The sequence below is a fragment of the Daucus carota genome, chromosome 6, assembly GCF_001625215.2.
Source record: "Daucus carota subsp. sativus chromosome 6, DH1 v3.0, whole genome shotgun sequence".
NCBI classification, from domain to species: domain Eukaryota; kingdom Viridiplantae; phylum Streptophyta; class Magnoliopsida; order Apiales; family Apiaceae; genus Daucus; species Daucus carota.
In genome coordinates, this window is record NC_030386.2 from 4,293,189 (window position 1) to 4,316,048 (window position 22,860).

At 34.0% G+C, this 22,860-nt stretch overlaps 3 protein-coding genes across 8 annotated transcripts; all 3 read left to right on the forward strand.

The window, feature by feature from the left end:
- Positions 1 to 493: 493 nt before the first annotated feature.
- LOC108225021 (uncharacterized) lies at positions 494 to 4,946 on the forward strand. The gene is made up of 4 exons (XM_017399813.2): positions 494 to 803; positions 948 to 1,035; positions 4,136 to 4,288; positions 4,665 to 4,946. Exons 1-4 carry the CDS (start codon positions 671 to 673, stop codon positions 4,696 to 4,698), a joined length of 408 nt encoding a protein of 135 aa, XP_017255302.1. The 5' UTR covers positions 494 to 670; the 3' UTR covers positions 4,699 to 4,946.
- A 1,859-nt stretch (positions 4,947 to 6,805) lies between these two features.
- LOC108226751 (mitogen-activated protein kinase kinase kinase 1-like) lies at positions 6,806 to 10,573 on the forward strand. Of its 6 annotated transcripts, none has more exons than XM_064079005.1 (8): positions 6,806 to 7,308; positions 7,384 to 7,456; positions 7,577 to 7,639; positions 7,778 to 7,934; positions 8,634 to 8,706; positions 8,807 to 8,863; positions 9,696 to 9,800; positions 10,032 to 10,571. In XM_064079005.1, exons 1-4 carry the CDS (start codon positions 7,163 to 7,165, stop codon positions 7,877 to 7,879), a joined length of 384 nt encoding a protein of 127 aa, XP_063935075.1. In that variant the 5' UTR covers positions 6,806 to 7,162; the 3' UTR covers positions 7,880 to 7,934; positions 8,634 to 8,706; positions 8,807 to 8,863; positions 9,696 to 9,800; positions 10,032 to 10,571. The 6 variants fall into 6 exon arrangements, with proteins under 6 accessions (XP_063935075.1, XP_063935073.1, XP_063935077.1 ...); XM_064079003.1 differs by having other exon boundaries at positions 9,910 to 10,569; XM_064079007.1 differs by having other exon boundaries at positions 7,778 to 7,810; positions 8,804 to 8,863; positions 9,696 to 10,573.
- A 1,545-nt stretch (positions 10,574 to 12,118) lies between these two features.
- LOC108225711 (uncharacterized) lies at positions 12,119 to 15,897 on the forward strand. Its single transcript, XM_017400640.2, has 2 exons — positions 12,119 to 12,266; positions 14,566 to 15,897. Exon 2 carries the CDS (start codon positions 14,576 to 14,578, stop codon positions 15,569 to 15,571), a length of 996 nt encoding a protein of 331 aa, XP_017256129.1. The 5' UTR covers positions 12,119 to 12,266; positions 14,566 to 14,575; the 3' UTR covers positions 15,572 to 15,897.
- Positions 15,898 to 22,860: the final 6,963 nt, after the last annotated feature.

Here is a 22,860-nt window from a genome sequence, read left to right on the forward strand (position 1 = left end):
TTCTCTCTGTCACGATTTCTTCTTTGGTTTACCATCCAATTCTTTATTTTTTAAATCTTATCAAAAATAGTCAATAAATTCACCATGCATCTAATTTTCTTCTCTTTTCACACTACTTTTACTTTACATCTTATTATTATATACTTAAAAGTCAATAAATCCCACTATTTCATCCATTTTTTTTCTATTTTTCATTATTTTATATTACGTCCATCCCAAATTAGATGAGCTAGTTGATTTTGGGCACGTAATTTAATATGCATTAACCGACTAGTTCCGAAATTTATTTTTAAAATTTTTCTTTTGTAAACGAAAATTTTATATTTAAATTTTTATTTGCAAAAATAAAATTCTAAAAATAAATAATGTAGCTATGCGGTCAATAGACCTTAAAGTGCGTGTCCGAAATCAACGAGTTCATCCAATTTGAGATGGAGGGAGTATAATTTTTTTAATCTACGTGCCATTTCATTCGAGAAGAAATGAGATGGAGGGGGGATAAATATTGTGCGAGTAAATCCGGTAAAAGAGAAAACAAAGTAAAGTTAGCTGGTTCTCACTTCTCAGACAAAACATAAACCAAATCCTCAAACAATCTTCTTCATCTAATTGATTGAAAATTTACACACGCACACACACTAATTTCGTCGTTTTTTTATCAATCTGAGCCATGGACGTAGGTGAATTGTGGGCCATCTTCGGCCCCGGCCTCGCCGGAGCCGTCTTCGGCGCCGGCTGGTGGTTCTGGGTGGACGCCGTCGTCTGCAGCGCCGTCGCCGTCTCTTTCCTCCACTACCTTCCCGGTACACACCCTCTCCTCCCTCTTTATCCCCATCACTTTTTGTACTCTAAACTCAATAAATAAATAATTGAATAATATTTCCCGGTCTTGGGGTATTATAATTTATAATAGAGGTTTGACTATGCATTTTTCCTGTTATGCGCAGGTATTTTTGCATCATTGGCAGCTTTGATGTTTAATTGTGTTAGGAGAGAGGATATCGATTACTCTCCGTATGATGATGGTGAATGGAGGTACATTATTTGTCGAGTTTTGGCGTTTCTTGGTCTTGTTTTTGTATGTTTAGAGTGCATCTGGTTTTAATCGGGGTATGATCTTGTTAAGTATTTGTGCTTCGTGTGATGTAGAGTAGATTATTTCTTTGTGAAATTTAGTACCTTTTGAAAATACAAGATTACAGTTTGTTAATATGAACTTAGTCTGGTCTACTGGAGTTGATGTTCAGTTAGACAAATAGTGACAAAGTATTTATAGTGAATTTTGGGGATTTGTGTAAGAAGGGTATGATCCAGTTTAAGTTCTTGCGAGTTTTAAGTGGTATGATCTTGTTAAGTACTTGTGGTTTCTGCGCAGATGTAGAGTAGATTATTACTGTGTGAAATTTAATGGTTACTAAAATACAAGATTATGAGTTGTTTGCTAATGTGAACTTAGTCTGGTCCAGTGGGGTTGAGGTTCACAAATAGTACCAATGTATTTATAGTGAATTTTGGGAATTCGTGTAAGAAGGGTATGATCTTGTTTTAGTTTTCGCCAGTTATTTTTACAGTAACCATTTCGATGTAAAAGTTGGTACCTCTTGGGAAGTAAAAGTTACATGCTTTTCGATCTGGTCTAGAGTTAACAGTCTGTTACACGTATGTTATTTTCTATGTCAAATTTAGTACCTTCAGAAAATACAAGATTACAATTTGTTAATGTGAACTTAGTCTGGTCTACTGGAGCTAATGTTCTGTTAGACAAATAGTAGCAATGTATTTATAGCAATTTTTTTGGGGATTTGGGTAAGAAGGGTATCATCATATTTAGCTTTTTGCGAGATTATTTGTTTATTGGTATAGAAGGGGGTATGATCTTGTTCAGTACTTCTAGTTTGTGCAGAGAGGTAGAATATTTTATTTCTATGTGAAGCTTAGTACCTTCTTAGATATAAGAGTACGAGTTATCTGCTAATGTGAACTTAGTGTGGTCTACTGGAGTTGATGTTCTATCACACAATTTATACCAATCTAATTATAGTGAATTATGGGAATTTGCTAACGAGAAGTGTATGATCTTGTTTAAGTTATATAAAAGTTGGTACCTCTTAGGAAATAGAAGTTACATACTTTTTTAAGATTAGTCTGGTCTAGACTTGACAATCTGTTACACGTATGTTAATTATGTATGTGTATATAACTATATATACTAGGAAAGTTGTATCTTTGATGTTAGTTCAGCATGTTATGAGATTCATTTTCTGCAACTTCATCTTCATACTTAATGGAAAACGTGCTTTCTGTTCATTTGAATCACGCGGCTGGCGGCTCTGCATTTGATAATTATCAATTCGTAATTCTTTTAAGTTGGGATTTGAGTAGGGAAAGACATATATCTTACTTATGGTTGCCTCTCACTTCCTGAGTTAAAAGAACTTCAGGGACTCCTGTTTACTGAGTTTTAGCCTGCACAGTCCTCTTTTAGACCCGTTAGTCTTGTTAATAAAAAATTTTATAGTTCAGCGTTGTATCGGGGGAATAGTAAATGCACACAGCAAATGAAGTAGAGGAACTAGAGAAGCTGCTACCTGAAATTTGTTTTCATTGTTATAGCTTCAAAATTTTGTACTGTATGGTATAATTATATAATTATAATTATTTTTATATTGGGTGTATTTATTTTGAAATACGTAAAGGACTCTGATACTTCTGGGCAGTTTACAACTCAAATTTTTCATATTGGTGTTGCTAATATGACTCTGTTGGTTACATTTATTTAATTTTGACCTGCTTATGGTGTTAAAAATGCTAATCAAACTGAACCCAATCATTCTTCTCTGTGTTTGAGGCTGACATTCCAGTGAGGTTTGAGTCCAGTTCAGGTTGAATTTAATGAGCCTGTATTTTCCTCAAATTAGATGTTTAGGGCACTAGTTGAAAATATATGCTATATCTATAGACATGTATCCACCTCATTACCATCTAAGAGAAAATCCAAGAACGTTTGATCATTAACACTATGCTAAGAGAAGCTTCTCATTTAAAATGTTGATCATTATTGCCCTTGGCTTCTGTCACTCTACCTTCCTCTATTAGTGCAATGTTTTTGTCAGACCTATCTAGGTATTAAACCCGTATCTGCCACTCAGAAATGCGGCCCAGGGGGTTGTTTTCATAAGACCGATTAAAATTTTTGAATGAATTCCAAGAGGATAAAATTCCTGATCTTTTAGTTTTTTTTAAAATATATTTGAGCAGCTACAGAAAGACATTAAAAAAATGCTTGTGCGAATGGTAGGATAGTATTAATCTGTTTGGGAAAGAAGGGCATGCAATCACATAGGAGGAAACAATATAAAATGACATTACAATTATGTGTAAGTATGCAAAGTACTAATGATAGCCGGTAGGATAGTATTAATCTGTTTGGGAAGGAAGGGCATGCAGTCACATAGGAGGAAACAATATAAAATGACATTACAATTATGTGCAAGTATGCAAAGTACTAATAATCGCCCACAAAGCACAATTATACTACCAGGACATAATACCGGTACCCCTACTCTGTCAATAAACACCAGTATCCTAAACGCTCAATCTTCATTACCTGTTCTTGATGTTGCCTTGCTTTAGTGTCTCGGATTACCCATGAATTCCTATTAGGGATCAAGTCTCAGAGAGTTCCAATTGTTCAGCCTAGGCTGTTGCTGTTCTTTGAATGTCCGTCACGACCTGTCTTTTCTCCTACACATCCCCTCAAACGATTTGCTCTTCACCCTTTCCAGCGCTTGTACTCATGAAGATACATATTAATGTTGGCTACTTATTCTGACTCTTTAGGTGCATTAGTTCCCCTGCGTGCTCTTGCTCGTGTACACACATAGTTCTTTATGACAAATCTAAACCTTCGAAAAAGTCGTAAAAATATATTAGCCCTTTGCATGTGTTGTATTTTGCAATTATTCATTGTCTTTGATTATTACTTTATGATCTTAGATGATAAAGTCTGCAGGCCTAGGTGTGTTTACATGCTTTCTGACATGAAGTCAGTTTCGTTAATATGCAGTAGATTTTTTAGCTTGTTCTTCACTGAAGAAGACCACTGCTCTCACTAGTGCAAATTCTTGGAATGCAGATTAAAGCTTTGGCTTTTCATTGCATACGTTGTTGCATTTGTTTCTTTGGCGGCTTCAGTGGGACTATTGATACAAGATGCACTTGAGGAATCAGGCCCGTCATCGTGGACAGGGACTGCTGGTGTATTCCAATGTGTGTTCGTTCTGATTAGGTAAGTTATTGTGTTTTTACAGATTGATTGGGTACCACGGGTAATGTGATACTTATAAAGTACTAGTTTCGAAACTATTAAGCTAACCTTTAGCCATTTCACCCAATGAATGTACATCAACTAAAAAAAATCTTTTAGACTGGTGTTGTGAAGAGAATTTTGTGTTCATTTCAGAAAACTGGACATCTGCATCTAAGATTATACTTGAACAAAGTAAAGCAAAGCATATATGAAACCAAAGATCATTCATATGGACGATTCTGATCATGTCTCCCATATCCTTAAACCCCCTTGAATTATTTATTTCAATTACGAATGTATAGCCACTCTACATTTGTTTATGTTGCTGTATTAACGAAATTTCACTCTGCTGCAGCGGGCTGATTTATTGGACTTCTCACTCAGAGTGATACGAAGCTGACAAATTGTTTTAGAAGTCTACTATATTATGTACAATTCTCCCTGTTTAAATTGTGAGATGTCAAAATGTCATGCTTTGTAAATGTCTTTGTTAAATATAACACTAAAAGTACTCCTGAGTAATGCAATCGTTATATATTGAATTTTCATGCTTTGTAAATGTCTTGTTAAGTATAACACTAAAAGTACTCCTGTATAGTGCAACCATTATATATTAAATTTTGGTCTTTGATTGAAAGGGGCAGGTTTGTTATAGTGCAGACCTATCGATATGTGTTTGTAGCCATTTTTGGTGGATAAATCAGTTCATTTCGATGCTTGACTAATTTTTACCATTAACATCCTTCCACGATCTTGTCTAATTGAAAATGGATTTGGCTCATTTAAACTGACTTCTGCAAAGAGCATGGAGTAGACTAATACAGCATTCCAAGCATCACCAGCTGATGCTTTTAAGAGACTTGCAGTAGTTTCCAAGTAAATTTGACTCCATTGTTCCTAGTCCAGACATATATACGGTGGATGTCTGCATGACCCTTGTTTATTGAAAGTTTTAGGAGCCTCACGATCTGGTTAGGTTACCTTCTTCTTTATATATATGCAAATTAGTATTTATTTTATTAAATTTCGGACGATCCGGTTAAAAAGGTACCTTCTTTATATATAAGCAAATCAGTATATGTTTTTATAGTAGTGCTAGGTACACAATTACACATAATTATGCACACCAATCATTTTTCATGTTTTAAATAAACTAGTTGAGAAGCCGCGCGTTGCGGCGGCCTATAAAAATTATATTAACGATCTAATATTAATATTTGTAGAATGCAATAATTTTGTGGCTGTATATAAAAAATATATTAATATATTTTGTGGCCTATAATTCATGTTGAAAATATGAAAATAAATTTCTACACGTAATTAACAATTTAAAGCACGACAAATCTTAATTTTATTTGTGTTTTTTTTTTAAAAGTAATCATGTTCTTACATTATCACCTTCCTCCAATTTTTTTGGATTGATTGTGCACAAAAACATCTAACTTAAATCCGTGCGATAGCGGTCTATAACTACCCTTACTTGCAACAACCTTTAGTTTTTAATACTGTATGAACAGTCTTCACTTAAAAGTTGTTTGAACTGAGCAAACAGATAATGCATGAATAATATTTTCTTGTATGCAAAGTAAATCATATAAAAAATTAACAACAACAAACATGTCCGATAAACAAAACAAATTTTATAAAAGAATAACAAACAAACATACATCACTAATAGTTAATTTATTGATATCATCCATCAATATCATGTCAAGACTATATTCTTCTCCCGTGTTTGGATTTGTCGACTCCCACGTAGCGGTCTATAACTACCTTTGCTTACAACAACCTTTAAGAAGAACGGCAACACCGAGTTAGAAATCGAGCAATAGAACTATCACCAGAGAGAGTTAGGGTTGTGATACCGAGAGAGAAGGTTGTGTTAAGATGATCCAAAGCCCTACAACCTACAGAGGTATTTATAGGTGCAGAGAGAGACTTGTGTGCTACTCTTTCCCATAATTAAATAATCTGAAACAAAATCAGATTAAAACTTTCAAGCAGCTATATTCCATAAATAATTTGAAACAAAATCAGATTCTGAAACTTGCTTCTAATATATCCGAAACTAAAAAAAGCAGTTCTAATTTTTGATATTTTTCATCTGAAAATTTCAGAAAATTAGAAAAATAAAACGGAGCGATGTGAGAGGCGACACCTACACACCCCTCGCTCCTCCTTTATATAGAAACAAAATCAAATTAAAACTTTCAAGCTACTATATTCCATAAATAATCTGAAACAAAATCAGATTATATAGAAATAAAATCAAATTAAAACTTTCAAACAACTATATTCCATAAATAATCTGAAAATCTGAAACAAAATCAGATTCTGAAACTTGCTTCTAATAAATCCGAAACTAAAAAAGGTAGTTCTAATTTTTGGTATTTTTCATCTAAAAATTGCAGAAAATTAGAAAAATAGAACGGAACGATATGAGATGCGCCACCTACACGCGCCTCGCTTCTCCTTTATATAAGTATATTGATTTCATGATGAGAATCATTCTGGTCAGTTTTCGGGTCTTGAACTGACGACATGTGATAAAGCCTTAGGGTACTGAGTCGTACGAAAGCCTGTGATAGTATACTCTTAAATAAATACCAAAATTTTGAGTTTATATTCCTGAAAATCACCAAAAAGAATTTAAAAAATTAAATAAAACATGAAATAATAATATGACAATAGCAACCGAACTTTGAACGCCAAGAACCAGAAGTCTGAAAATGCCGTATAATTCAAGCAAGTCACCTTGTGCACCGTTTACCCCAAGTCTTCCCTCTCTGCTTACTATATAATCATCTGTACATGCTTTCTCTACACACACTCACACAAGAACTCAAAGACTAGATGGATCCACATGATGGTGATTCGTCGAGGGTTACTACTGACAATGTATCTCCAGTCGGAACTAACAGACGTATTGCCTCGAACTGGACAAAGAGAAGGCTGCTGGGACGTAAATCATGTGGATCAGTTTACGAAGGATGCACAGAGTAAGTGATTCCATGCACTTTGATGTGAATGTTTACCATATAATTTTTTTAACAAAAACAGCTGATGTTTTGCAGTGTTGGATTCTTTTTCACGGTGAAGGAACTTTCTTTTCTTGATCACGAAGTTCAGGGAAGTCGACTTGAAGAGGTGAGTGACCAAGTCCGAAAGATGACTTTCAGTTTTGCACTTGTTGTGTTGCTGTTAAAGGAATCTTTATTATGTCCTGTGCTGGAAATACCACTTTCTGATCACTTCTTTTTCTTGCAGGCGATTTCTCTTCTCAGTACGTTTGAGCATGAGAACATAGTACAATATATCGGTACATCTAAGGTATATTTCTTATTTAATCCTGCTTTTCTTATATGCTTTTTTTCTTTCTTCTTGCAGCAACACTTACATTTTGATGTATTATGTTAGCATTATTGTTCATTTGTATCACTTGGACTGACTTTTTTATGATCTTTGCAGAATGACTCGACTCTCCATATCTTTCTTGAATTGGTAAGCAAAGGATCACTTTTGAACCTTTATCAGCAGTATCAACTTAACAATGCTCAAGCCTCAGCATAAACATGAGATATTTTGCTTGGTTTGAAGTATCTGTATGACCGACATGTTAACACAGGTTGGCACATTCAAACGCAAACAATGTGCTTGTTACAGATCTACCTGTAGATTAAAGATTGCTTTCGTAATCTTGTTTCTATTGTTTGATATTTAACCCTTTCCAGTAATCATGATATTACTTCTTTCTGCAATTGAATTTTGTGTGGAACACACGCTGTATGTTGAGACTGTGTTCTCCTGTGTGCATTTTGTGTTAATTGATGCATTCTCCTGTGTGCATTTTGCGTTAATTGAAATTCTTATAAGTGAATTTAGTGTTGGCTTAAAAGATGAAATTACTTTTTAAGACACATTTAATTTCAAAAAGATGTCGAGAGTGTCAGGATCTTGTTGACACACAACTTAAAAAACACAGAAATTAGCGCCACTACACTGTTAGCAGATTAACATATCATTATGATTCTGGAACCTCAGTGATTTAAATTACAATGATTTGGTCAGTGGATTTGCTTTGTAGCAAATGTTGATAATATTCATTCTGGAACCTCTGGGAACTCAGAGTTGAACTTTTCTAAGACATATATATTACGCTCCTTTTCTTATAATTATATCTTTGCTTTGATCAAGGTGTCTAGTTCTTACTAATTATTCCTATGCAAGGATGAAACATGTTCTTATCACTAGTGCAGTTATTATCTATTTTTAACACATCACCTGTTGTTATATATCAAATGATGTTTCCTTGCTTGGGTTGCAGGGATATCAAATGTGCCAATATCTTGATTGATACAAATGGAACTGCAAAACTTGCAGATTTTGGATTCATTGAGGTTTTAAATCTGATATTACATATCTTATCCTAATTACGTCTACGTATAGTATGACTTATACATTCATATCCCCAAGATCAATATCTAACTTCATCAGCAGGCAACTGAGTTGTACGAAGTATTTCGGAAGGGTATTGCTTAGTGGATTGCTCCTGAGGTTTTCCTTAAACTTGTCTTCTGTATCTGGCACGAACACAGTTTTCTTTTTCTGAAATAACTTAATTATCTGAAAATAAAAACATATAGTATAGAGCGTAATAGGTCCAGAGTAGGCTACTGTCAATTCACAACAATTGAGAAAACATCCTCTAAACTTGACAATCACAAGAAACTACAATTTCAGTAGTAAATGCAAAACAAAATAAAAATAAAAATAAAGAAACGGATGAACAATGATATTTTCTTGAGGAGGCAAAGTCAATAAACTTCAACAGGTCATTATTTGTTCAAATTTCTAGGTATACTAAGTGTGCACTCTAAGATTCGCTTCCATAATTTTCTCAACACTGATCTTGTTTTAGACAACAAAATGATTCTCAGAAATATCTCTTAGTCGCATGTATTTACGTTTCTACACTTTACCGTGTTGCCTTCAATTTTATTAGTTGGTTTCAGTAAATCCTTTCATAATGAAAAGCAGGTCTTTATTAGTCAATATCCCTCCTCCCCCTACACAAAAAATGACAACCTTTACATTGGTGCTGTCTCGCGTTGTACACTTCTGGTCCTTTTGGATGGCGGTGGTTAGAAATTGAAATTTCTATTTTGTAATAATGACGCTAATACTTTAGTTATAATGATCAACTGATTCTCTGATTCCTCTGTCTTTTACTTGAGATGGGGGTAGCAGGGAGGGCCATATAACTTGGAACTGATACATTATGTAAATTTGTCTGTTCTGTAGATGAATAAGTCTATGTTGCTAAGAAAATTATCTGTTCTGTAAACGAATGAGACTTGGTTGCTAAATATAGAGCTTTTTTGTTCAGGTTGTTACGGGAAGTGGCTATGGGCTTGCAGCAGATATCTGGAGCCTCGGTTGCACAAGTCTAGAGATGATGACCGGTCAAATCCTATATTATTGATTTGAAATTGTATGTAGAATTATTAACCCCTTCTCCATTGTTTTCCTTCTACTTTTCAGATGAAGTATGCAGTTTAAGAAATCTATTTTAATGTGTGAAGTAATTATGATGTCGTTAGGAGGCACCTAAATTGCTACAGACCAACCTAAATTGTTAATCCCTCGATTGTCATGCATAGAATATATCAGCAGTCTGCAAATAGCTAGGATTTGGACAATCTCATCCTTAAATCACTTGCAGATGCAGGAACTTTTTTAGATCGGGAAATCTGATCCCCCACATATCCAAGGATGCACGAGATTTCATTCTTCAGTGTCTACAAGGATGCACGAGATCAACATCAGAGAACCCTCTCTGACATGTGTTGCTTCAAAAAGTCTTCAAATTTCCGTACATCACCATTTATCACCTTAAGGCCGAAACTTGTTCGAAACCTTGTAGTGTTCATCAGGTTCAAAATTTTCTTTACAGCTATCATACATTTGCAAGTGTTATTGTATTATTGTGTTCATTAGTTCACTCAATTTGCAATTAGAAATCATGTTTTTGCCAGAGCCCGAAGTTTGGATCTGCTGAACATTTAACCTGTTAGGCTGACTATAACACAAGTTATCATACTTGGATGCAGAAGCCAGTTCACTGTTAATTAATTGTCTAGATTCTAGAGTCTTCACCATAACTGAAATGAGTTATACTAGTTCCTTTCTGCAATGCTTGTAATAAGAAGTAGCAAGAGGTTGTTTAGCAAATTTGATATTGTTATAAAATATAAGTGTTGTCAGTTTTTTCATCATGATTGTAAGTTGAGTGCCATGTTATTTAGATTCAGATTCAGGTGGTATGGTAAAATTGGTCAACTGACATTGCACATATCATGTGCAATCAGAAATAGGCGGTCTTCTCGGAATCGGTTAATTCATCCGAATACTCGTTTTTAACCCTTGTCCTAATTTTACAACCTTGGAAATAGCACAAGTATTGAGCACGGAATAACTAAGTGATCAAGGTTTATCATCTATTGCGTCGGGTCATGGTTCAACTTTTTTTTACAATTCTTTCTTAGTTTAAAAAAAACTCTTAATGTGATTTTTGAGAAAAAAAATTAATTTATTTCGTTCAGTGTGTAGATCACTATCATTTTCAAAAAAATTAAATAATAATTTGAATATCTAACATTATAGTTTTATAATTGATATATTAGTTTTGCCTATAAGTTCATCCTAATAAAAAAGATCATGAAAAACATATGTGAATATATATTATATTATGAGTGAAATTTGTTAAAAAATAAAATATAGCTTTTGAGTTACTTTCTCCGCTTCTCATTTATAATTATACACGTGGGGTCTTGATATAAATAGTAGAAAAGTTATATCTCCCGGATTTATTACTAAATGTAAAAATTTAAAAATTACGAAAGACAATAAATATTATCTTTTTAAGAAAAAAACAAAAATTTGCCCTAATTTCATTGATGTACGTTTGGTGTGGTATAATTTATGATTTTATTAAATTAAATTTAATAAAGTCTGTTTTTCTCAAATTAAATTATATATCATTTTGTATGTAATAGAATTCGGATTCCAACACTCTTAATTATTAAAAAAAAGATAAACACATCATGACTTTTATCATTTTGCAAGAATTTCACCTTTCAAATTAATGATGAAATATATTATTTTATTATCTTTTTAGAAAATTGATGGCCCAATTTATCTATAATTGTTATCCGTAATTTTTTCATAGAATAATTGATGATGAGATGACGACAATTATGATATATGTTGTTAAATAAACAATAAAATAAAATATATATAGATGCAGTTATGATTTTGTATGTAACAAATATTTCAAGATAATGAAAAATAGGTTATTCATTGAGAGAATGCCTATTAGCTACATATCTAAAAAGTTAGGAAAAAACTGATTTACATGTGATATATATATATATTTCAAATACTTGTTTTAAAATTGCATGTTGAAATACACTTTTGTCACACTAATGTTGTCAAAAATGATTTTTTTTAAATCTTTTATTCACTTTAAAAATTATATTACCACAATTTTTATTTAATTTATCAGATTTATTTAAAATATTCTACATGAAAAATTATTCTAATCCGAAAAATATAAAAACTTGGTAATTTTGTCATGTACGGCTGTACATGACCACTCACATAATTTACTTACAAAATTTATTTTGACTCAATATTTCCATAAATTAAATTTCAATTAATCAGAATTACCATTATTTCCATAAATGTGTAATAATTTTTTTTCAAAATAAACCTATACATACAAAAGAGCTCCTAGACACTCACGATACATACAATATAATTTGGTACCCAGACACGAAAACATCTCCGAATTTTTTGCCACTCCCTCCTTGAACCCCTTCACAAATTTAAGTTTTATTTTTATCAACCCATTTTTCTTCTCTTTCTCCCACCTATTCAACAATTCAATACTTGCCAGGTACATTTTTTGGTTGGGTCTGATTTTTTTATATTTTTTGACATGGGTTCTTGAAAATTTTTCACTTTCATGATTTTTTTGATATAAAAGTTGAAATTTGGATGATTTGTCACATGGGTTTGGTGTTTCTTGATTAATGTTTGAATCTTTTTGCATAATTCTTGGTTTTTTACTTTTTTGTATGTGGGTAGTTTTTGTATTTGATGGTTTGAATGAATCTTGTTGATTTGAATTGTGTTGTATGAAATTTTGAATCACTTATTATTTTAGTTGTGGTTATGTATAATTTGTACAGGAAAAAAGAAATAAAATGTCGGAGTAGTGTTTGAGTTCGGAGAATTAAATTGACCATTTAGGATTTGGTTACTTGAATTTGCATCATGTATTGTCTTTTGGATGTCTTGCATTTGTGTTTGCATGGTTTTTTAAGGTGTTTAATCTTATCTTCATTGAAAATTTTATTCGGTTATATGAATTTTCTTGCATTGTTTGTTTGATTAGATTAACTGAAAATTTAGAGTAATTGAATTTGAATGTAATTACACTGATTCACAGGAATGTTTTATTTTTCCTATTATGGTCAATAATGTTGATGATTGCATAATTGAAGTAAGATGTCGTTCTTCGGAAAAGTCACCTTGAATGAGTGAAGTTAAGGACTTAAGGTATGCCAGGAGCATGTAAATATATACTCCCTCCGTCCCTTTGAATTCTATACACTTTCCTTTTCGGGATGTCCCATTCAATTCTATACATTTCAAAACTTTCCCAAAATAGTAAACTTTTATAATATAAAAATCCCACCCACCCACTACTTCCATCTACTTTTTCAAATCTATCAATTAAATATTTATGGGTCCCACCACTTTACCTACTTTTCTTTCTCTTTCTTATTACTTTACACTACTTTATACACTTTTCTTAATCTCCGTGTCCATTCCAAACGTATACTTCTCAGAGGGACGGAGGGAACGGAGGGAGTAATAGACTCTCAATGTGCTTGCTTTTAGAAAGAGCATAACTTCATTGCTTATGTGTTTAGTGAGTTAATAATGGTGGAATTATATAGTTGCGTGAATTGATCCAGTTCTTATTTGTTTAACTTACTTCTGCGACAAGTAGTTTTTTATGATCCTGAATAACTTATAAAACAAGATTGGTTCTCTTAGTTATATTAAAAAGTTTGAATCCCAATTGATTTGTGGATATTGATTGGACTTTGCTAATCACCTCTGTTCTAAAATTAAATGGCAATAGCATCTAACTTTTATTGTAAAACCGTTTTTTCTTTCTTTTGGCAACATTTTGTGATTTAGGCCTGCATCAATGATCTTTTGGGCCGTGTTGCATATGCTTGGAGTTATCTACTCTAATTTTCTGACCTATGCTGTTTATTTTCAATGTGAAGTACTGAAGTGCATCAAATGTTTAATAATGTTACAGTTATTTGATGCACTGAGGTGAATAGTAGGTTTTTACCAGAAAATAGAAACAGAGGAATGTGGAAATGCAGTGAGATTTAGTGTTGGTGTGATCTGGAGACAGAAAAAACTCGATAAAATAAACTGAACACATATTTATACGATCTGACATATGTGATAACCTATACAATTTCTTGTAGAGAGCACACATTGTTCTTTGTAAATGGTTGCCATAAAGTGTTGATATTCAGGTATACCCATGCCAGAGCATGTGAAAGACTCTTAAGATTGCTGTTAAAGGAGACTTACCTGGTTACCTATGTTTGTGCTTTTTTAAAGGAGTGGATTACACTATAGAATATTAAGTTGGGTGAATGGGTGCACATTTTTTCGCTCATATTTCCTAGTTAAGCAATGTATTACTACAATATGTTTATCTAATAATTGTGTGCTAATTTCCTCACTTCTGTAGTTGGTGAACTCCTTGGTTATTTTTCATCTATCTTATTGTAACATCATAAGAAATTGGCTTCTGACGGATACATTATGATTCTTTTACGTATTGTTGCAGGCTACCAATGGTTGTATGTTATCTGTAATCAGTTTAGAGTTCTTTTATAGGCTTCTGGTTCTTTCATGTAGTGTTATGTTGTCTTGTAAGACTTTAGAAAGGAAATCTGTCATGCATCTTGAACTATGAACGTAACGTAATGATACTATGTTACGTTGCGTTGTGACTACATCCAGTAACCCTAATGCTATTTACTTAATTTTGGGGACACAATTTGTTTAATATGTATGGAATTTTCTTATATCTAGTTTAAAGTATAAACACTTCCCTAATTGTGCTTGCTTTATTTGTATAATATGCGTGCCAGGTGTTATATAATGGCAAAAGTTAACAGTGTTGGCAGAAATTCTGGCTCCCGGCGTAATAGAAGCACCTCGAGTCCATTAGGGTCATGCTGTCCGAATGGTTTGAAAGACATCAACAAGAAGGAGCAAATTACTGCATCAGAGAAGATAGAATGGGGCGATGCTGTTTGTTCAGTTTGTCTGGAATATCCTCACAATGCAGTTCTTCTCCTTTGTTCCTCCTACCACAAAGGTTGTCGCCCTTATATGTGCTCAACTAGCTGCAGATATTCCAACTGTCTTGACCAATACAAGAAGGCGTATACTAAAGTGAACCTCACTGAGCGTTCATTTTCAATGCACGGGTCAATAGATGAATCAAACTTAACCGTAGGGCTGGATTGGTCTGATGAGAAGAGGGAAATATCTGAACTTTTATGCCCGCTTTGTCGGGGGCAGGTAAAAGGTTGGACTGTTGTTGAACCAGCTCGCAAGTATCTGAACAAGAAGAAAAGGGCCTGCATGGAAGATAAGTGCTCATTTGTTGGAAGTTACAAGGAACTGAGGAAGCACGTAAAGGCAGAGCATCCGTCGGCACGGCCCCGAGAAGTGGACCCTTCACTTGCAGAAAATTGGAAAAAGCTAGAGAACGAGAGAGATCAAAATGATGTGATGAGCACAATCAGGTCATCCATGCCTGGTGCAATTATAAGGGGTGACTATGTAATTGAAGGTAACCATCATGGCTATATTGATCCAAGCGATGTTTACTTTAGCTTGGGATCATTTAGTAATGACGAGGATGATGATTCTGATCTTGAAGAAAATCTTGTGCGTGAGGGTTATTATTCTTCATTTGACGATGAGAGATTTTATACCCGTTCCGTGGCTTCATCTGGACGCATCAACAATTCTAGCAGGCGCGTTGGTCGCCGCCCCAGCAGAATGTTGTTGGGGGTTTCAAGGAGGCAACGAAGGCGTGGACCAAGTGATGAAAGAGTTACCTACAGAGAGCGAGAAATTGACTAGTAGGTACGCAACAAACCAGTAGTTGTGCATTGGTTTTCTTTGATGGCACATTATCAAAAACCATCTGTTTTCTTTGTAGTCTAGTTCCACGATTGCATAACAGGGTCGTTATAGTTGTAATTTGTCAAAATGCAGCTTTGCCACTTAGCCAGCAAATTTATAGGTTAAGCTAAGCAATATTGAAAGTTTTTCCCTTGTGCCTTACCATTAGCTATATGAAAGAAGATAATTTAGTGTCGGTACACTCATTGCTTCTTTTCCTTCAAGAGATCATTGTTGAAACAGTAGATGCATATTTGTATATTAACTCTTGAATCTTGGATCTATCCTTTGCTCTGTCTAAAATAAAACTATTTCTATATACAAGTCTTATGTAGATATTTTCATGTACAGAATCACGGTCATATTAATCACAATTAATCATTGATTATGTGTGTTGTGTAGTTCACCGAACTGATAAAATATTTAGTTATTCAATTAATCATCCGATTAATCTCCGATTAATTCAATTAAACTCTGATTAATTCTTATTCCGTGATTTCACCAATTAATCCTTATTCCGTGATTTCAACGATTAAGTTTGATTATCGCTTTTTATAACACTGTGACAAGGTCCTGGTTGGCCATAGCTTATTTATAATAAGTAAGTCAATTATTTTTGTAAATAAGAAATGTTAAATGTGTTTTATATATTTTATCTGAAAAAATAATATATAAATATGAAATTTTTTGTTGAAAATAATCTTTGAGTCCGGACAAACATACACGCACGTGGTTAACCATTATGCGGTCTAGGGGTGAGAAAAAAACGAATAAATCCGAAACCGAAACTGTTAAAAACCGGTAAAAACCGAACCGTATAAAATCGAAACCAAAAATTTGAAAACCGAATTCGAAACCGATAATTAGCCAGGAACCGATCTGAAAAAACCGAACCGATCCGGTTTTTAAATAAATATTATATAATATAAATAAGACGACCTTTTCGATGGTCATTATCTTATTATGTCATAGTCAGGCTGCTCAATCTTACATCCATATAAACTGCTGCTGGGCATTTTTTTTTTTTTTTAGGGATTTTGCTTGTCCAGAAATGTATTTGCAGATTGTCTTTGCATATTAGTATCAGAACTTTGCAACGAGAATTGAAAATTTGGCAAGTACTTCAATAAAAAATGGGTGTTGCATGCATTTGAAATTTGACCCAATAAATAGCACCTGAATCAGAGTCAGAAACAGAAACTATTACTCCCACCGTCCGAGCCAATTCTTTACGTTTGGTTTGGGCATGGAGATTAAGAAATATATACTCCTTATGTTTGCTGATAATTGTCGTTTTAGAATTTGAATGTTGTTATTATATAGTTGACATTCTCACATCACAAGGTGTAATAAATGATTGTGTTTACTTAAAATACTCTCTCATTTTTTTTTCACTTTCTTCGTTTTACACCATTCAACCAAGGAGAGAAATGGAATTAAGTATAAATCATAAATGCATCCGAGGATAACTTGATTTCTTAATAGCCGTGCATTAACCTTAAACGTCAGCAGAGGAAGTAAAAAGTAGTGAAAAAGAAAAAAAAAAGTGTGTGAAGTGGTAGGAGACCCAATGATTTTTAATGTTTAAAAGGAAGCTAGTGGAGTAAAAATAGTGTGAAAAGAAAGTAAAAGTAGTGTGAAAATAGAGGAAAAGTTGGGAGGTGGTGGGACCCATTAACTATTTTTGGTAAGTTTTGAAACGTAAAGAATTGGAGGGGGCATCAAAAAGAAACCGTAAAGAATCTGGTGGGACGGAGAGAGTATACTACCTGCTAATTTGTAATACAACTACTTATTTAGACTTAATATTTATGCATAGTTGAGACTTTTATTTTCCGGATTATTTAAACTTTTGAAGGATTTACAATCTTTAATCATCCAATCAATTTTCAATCAATCCAATCAATTTCCGATCAATTCAATTAAACTTCAATCAGTAGTTGTGCAAGGATGACTACTGGTAATCGTTTTATACAGTTGTGACTATTTAGTAAACTCATCAATTGGCCCATCGGGCTTACAAACATCCAACCCAACTTTCCATTGCAATCACTAGCATCAAACCCAACAAAACAGCTGGCAAATTTAACCAACTTCTATCAAAAACCGATCCATTAAACCCAGTTCATCACCATCGTATATTCCTATCAGAGTAGCAGTTGGGTTTAGTCCATCACCATCCTATTAGAGTTAGAGCAAGTCCAGCCATAATTACAAGGAAAGAGGTACGCTGCTGCGTACCTCGATCTAAATCGTTCGTACCCGATACAGGAGCAAACGTGAACAGAAACGTTTGGGGTCGCGATCCAAATCGCCGGAAGTGACAACCCGCAAGAACACACTTCTTCTTGTTGTGAACAATAAATCCATGTCTATGTCATATGATAAGTAGTTTATTTTATCAATAAATTTGTGCTTTTATTTGTTATTCAATATCTTTTTTTTTGAAAAAAATTATAAATGCATAAATTATCAACTAAAATTGTATATTATAATGTGTTGATGGAGGAATTTAGTAATCAACAAAGATGAGGTTCATGGCCGGAATCAAGATCTACGACGGTGGTTTTGGCTGCCGGAGTGCGGTGGTTGTGTGTTTTAGGGGTGGCTGAGATTAGGGTTTTGAGTTGGTCTCACGTGCTCGCAACTCATGATCCCCTAATGTGCCTACGTACCCCTATATTTACAGGGGATCAAGCCGTATGTAGTTCTATTGAACCAAGACTCCTAGTTTGATCAGGACTAGAACTCTTGGGGATAAGACCAACCCTGAGGTGTTAATTTATCTCTTAGACGTCCAACGCCTTCAGAGTCCTACTCCAGTTAGAATTAAGCCTTGAGGCCAACTACCTCAGACTCCTAGTCCAAGTACATCACGGATATGGCATCATCCCCACTACGAGAGATGACACTAACCGCTACTTTTCGTAGCATGGAGGAGACGTCTGGTAGAGCCGTCTGGTAGAGCCGTGACCAATTCCTTGAGGTGTAGGGACGCGCCCTTCCCCCTTAGTGGAGGTTCTCACTAAGAGGTAAGACAAGTAAGGAGCCAAATTACACGATCGTCTCAATCCCCCAATGAGGGCTAACTCACCAGAATACAGGATCCAAACATATGATCGGCCTTCGTGTCACCCCTGAGGGCCTTCAACAATCATGATCACCTCAAGCCCCCGCACAAGGGTAACCCGGAAGATAGCAGGATTGAGGATTATAGATCACGCTCGGATGAGCCCGAGAACTATCAGATGAGCCTGATAACTACCAAATGAGCTTAGTAACTAGTCTTCATATCCCTCGGAAGGGTTGTCATATCCCCCGGAGAGGTAGGTCTTCATATCCCTCGGAAGGGTGGTCTTCGTCTCCCTCGGAAGGGTAAGTCTTCATATCCCTCGGAAGGATCGTCATCGAGACTCACTCATCGTTACACACAATGATTTTACTTGTGGGCGCGACCACTGAGGGCGCGCCCTTGCCTTCGCCATCTTGTCCCATCGATCATTCCAGCAACACATCAGACAGGTCTTTCTTCAACATGAGGTCGCGCCCTCGGGGACACCCCGTTAAAGGCACGCCCTTGGTCTTCATCTCATGGTCAACTTCTTACAAGGGTCGCGCCCCTCGGTCACCTCCGAAGAGGGCGCGCCCTCCTCCAACACCATGGCCAATCTTGGTCATAACAGGGTGGACGGAGGGTCGGTCGCGTCCTTCCATCAACATTCTCAAGTAAGGCGTCCCTTCTTGTGACTCGGAGGACGCGTCATCTTCATAGGACACGCAACATTGGCGGATCAGTCACGCCATGGAGGGCCGCGCCCTTCCGTTCAGATTGGAGCCTTCAAGGGTTGGTCGCGTCCTTCCTTTGTAAGCAGGAGGGCGCGTCCCGATACCTCATATAGGACTCTTAGCCCAATTCATGTCTTACTTAGTTAAAGTAAGTACATACCCGGCCCAATCAAGGACCTAGCCAAATTTGGCTATAACATAATGAAATTTATATATATGATTATATAATTCTTTTTAAAAGGAACAATCGTATACATATGTTCCATCGTACTGAAGATTCATTAAAACTAATGTTCCGCGTATCTAATTTCGTTCCCCATTTTGAATCGAACCCCATCTTATGAATTATGAGTTCAGCAATGTCCTAACAAGTGTCTCAGATTAATAATTTATTTTTTCTTAAATTGAATTGAATTAAATTAAATTACTTAAAGTATATCTCAAATTCTATTATTATCTAATTAGATAATTTTTAATTAGATAATGAAAAGGAGTCTAATTAGTTAAGTTATAATCAGATAATGCAAAGGAGTTAATTAATTATATTGTATAATAAAAAATTATATCGATTGACTTGTATGTATTTAATATTTTGGATAGAATTTAATGGAAGAAAAGTTGGATAATGAATATTATTAGTGCTAAAATAATTTTTTTCTGATTGGTTAACTAAAAAAAGGTGGTTGAAGGCAAATTGAAGAATAAATATAATTGGTCTAAAATTTAGAAATGGCTTCTCATTGCTCCTAAAATAATTCCTATTTTCTGAATGGTTAACTGCATACAATGGTGGAAGGAAAGCTGGAGAATGAATATAATTGATCTAAAATTTAGAAATGACTTTTGATTGGTCCTAAGATAATTCTTATTTTTTAATTGATTAACTGCATAGTCTTTTCGTTATAATTCCTGCTAGGTTTTACTATTTGCTTTAATCATCAACACCAGCCTAAACCCATTCCATCAACAAAAACAAAAAGACCCCCGATAAAGCCTAGAACGTGGCTATATAAGAGAATAAATTGTGAGATAATTAATCACATAATCACTTGCCTTCACTCCCGTTACATAGATTTTGATTCGTAAAATTGCGAAATTTCGAACAAATTTAAAAAAAGGATTTTAGGATGATCATATTATGTTTTACCACTTCATGTCAGGAGAAGGGTACTTTTCTAATAGGATCTAATCATATTTTAACATTCTTTTTCACACGAATATCTATTTGAAAATTTATTTTTCGAACGGAGATGGAACACAAACGCCTATCTACCCACATAATTTTGTCTTTCATATTTATAATATGTAAAAGTGAATTTTTTTCCTCAATTTTAAGAATGTTAGAATGAGGGTTTATCGGAATCATGTTATATTCCACAATTAGCATGTTTGACCATAGTTTTTAATAATAATAAAGATTTATTTTTGGGCAAAAACCCATATTTTCATAATATTTTAAAAAATTATATATTCAATAGATAGAAAAATGACCTATTTCAGAAAAACAAACATGATTAAATTACATTCTCACTCTTTGGCATGTTTTAAAATCATAAATATAAAAATGAATTTTTTAGTGTGTGCTCATGCAATCACTTTTCATTGAGATGGTGAGTTTTTATTGATTCCGGCCTCATTAATAATCGTAATAATAATTTTTTATATATACAAAAGATAATCATTAATTTTTGTTAATTTATGGATATGCCCTAGAAAAACCTAGGGAATAGTGTAAACTTCAGCATGAAACTGTCGTTGCTCAAACAGCTTTATTACTGTCTAGTGTTTTCTGAATCGAATGAAGCTGTCCCGGCCGCAATTAAGAGAGACAACCCTGTGGTAACCGTACACAACTCCAGTAATATTTTTTTAAAAAAATTTGTTACATTTTCTCGAGATCCATAATCTCATTTACTTCAAAATGACGACACGTGCAAATGTTCCTTGCGACAGAACGGAGCAGCTCATGAGGTACAAAGTCGAAACAACTTTTAACCGACACTTTTCATAAATCTAATCGAATTGTTAGTATTGCTACTCCCTCCGTCCCACCAGGAAGTTTACGTGCACTGTTTGCACGCATTTTGAGGCTCTCGTAAAGTATAGTTCTATAATGTATTTTTTATTTTTTATTTTTTTGAATTAAAGTTTAAACGTCAAACTGTTTTTGGAGATTTTTTTTAAAAATAAATATATAATATAAGTATACTTTATAGGAGCATTAAAATGCGTGCCAAAAAGTAACGTAAATAACCTGGTAGGACGGAGGGAGTATTAAGTTTTCTCTCCTCTTTAACCGCTCCCTCTCTTTTTTACATGACACTTTTGACTTGACTTGGACACGTACTTTTAGTTGAGTTGATCGGATAGTAAAAATTATTATTTTTAAGTGGTTTTTTCTGTGAATTAAAATTTTGATTATATATTTTTATTTAAAAAAAAATTTGAAAATAATAATTTTAACTACCCGATCAAAACACTTAAAATTATGTGCTAAAAAGTTAAACGTCATATATTAAAAAACAGAGGGAGTACGATGTTTACCTTTTGTCCCTCACATCTTTGTCCAGTTCCTGACTCTTTCCTCCTTGCACTTGATTTCTTATTATCAGAACTAAATTTTTTAACAGTTAGGATGAAAATAAAAAAAAAACTCACTCAGTACGGAGAAGCATATGAGCATGAATAATCGACACGCATTTAACATTCTCATCAATTATAATTTCAAAATTGATTTTTTTAGTTTTGGTATTTAAATTTTTACTCAAAAATAAAAAATAAATTATTGAATAATATTTTGTAAAAAGTTTAAAAAAAGTGGTAATACAAAAACTAAGGATATGAATAGGACAGGAAGAGTAAATTGACCGTAACCGACTCGCTTAGCTTTCCGATTCCGTCCATGCTTCTTATGTGAAATCTGAATGTACATCGGGACCATTCGTATAATTATTTAATAAAATTGACTTTTTGCATCAAAAAGTGGAGTCGAAGTGAGGAGTATATTTGTAAAAAAAAGTAAAAAATAAAAAAATTAATATTCTCAATTTTTTAAAAATGTTTCCATCTTTTTATACAAACGGATAAAAAAAATGTAAGTTAATTTTAAACTCGAGTCAAGAAAAGTACTCCCTCCGTCCCGTTGGATTGTTAACATCACTTTTTGGCACGCTTTTTAAGACCCCTATAAAATATAGTTGCATGAGGTTTTTTTTTATAAAAAAAATTCTGAATAAAAGTTTGATGTTTAAACTTTTATTCAGAAAAAAAATAAATTAAAAAAACATTATAGAACTATACTTTATAAGAGCCTCAAAATGCGTGCAAACAGTGAACGTTAACAACCCGGTGGGACGGAGGGAGTATAAGTTAAGTTACTTTTAAACTCATGCATCCCGTAAACAAACAGACAATTATGCCGCTAAATTGTGTATCTCAAATTTTCGATTATTCATAAAATG

Excerpts from the sequence above, each read along its gene's own strand:
- LOC108225021 (XM_017399813.2), top strand. The coding sequence starts at position 671 with ATGGACGTAGGTGAATTGTGGGCCATCTTCGGCCCCGGCCTCGCCGGA. Across the intron at positions 804-947 it reads TTTCCTCCACTACCTTCCCG|GTATTTTTGCATCATTGGCA; the intron begins GTACACACCCTC and ends TGTTATGCGCAG. Across the intron at positions 4,289-4,664 it reads TGTGTGTTCGTTCTGATTAG|CGGGCTGATTTATTGGACTT; the intron begins GTAAGTTATTGT and ends ACTCTGCTGCAG.
- LOC108226751 (XM_064079005.1), top strand. The coding sequence starts at position 7,163 with ATGGATCCACATGATGGTGATTCGTCGAGGGTTACTACTGACAATGTA. Across the intron at positions 7,457-7,576 it reads AGGGAAGTCGACTTGAAGAG|GCGATTTCTCTTCTCAGTAC; the intron begins GTGAGTGACCAA and ends TTTTTCTTGCAG. Across the intron at positions 7,640-7,777 it reads AATATATCGGTACATCTAAG|AATGACTCGACTCTCCATAT; the intron begins GTATATTTCTTA and ends TGATCTTTGCAG.
- LOC108225711 (XM_017400640.2), top strand. The coding sequence starts at position 14,576 with ATGGCAAAAGTTAACAGTGTTGGCAGAAATTCTGGCTCCCGGCGTAAT.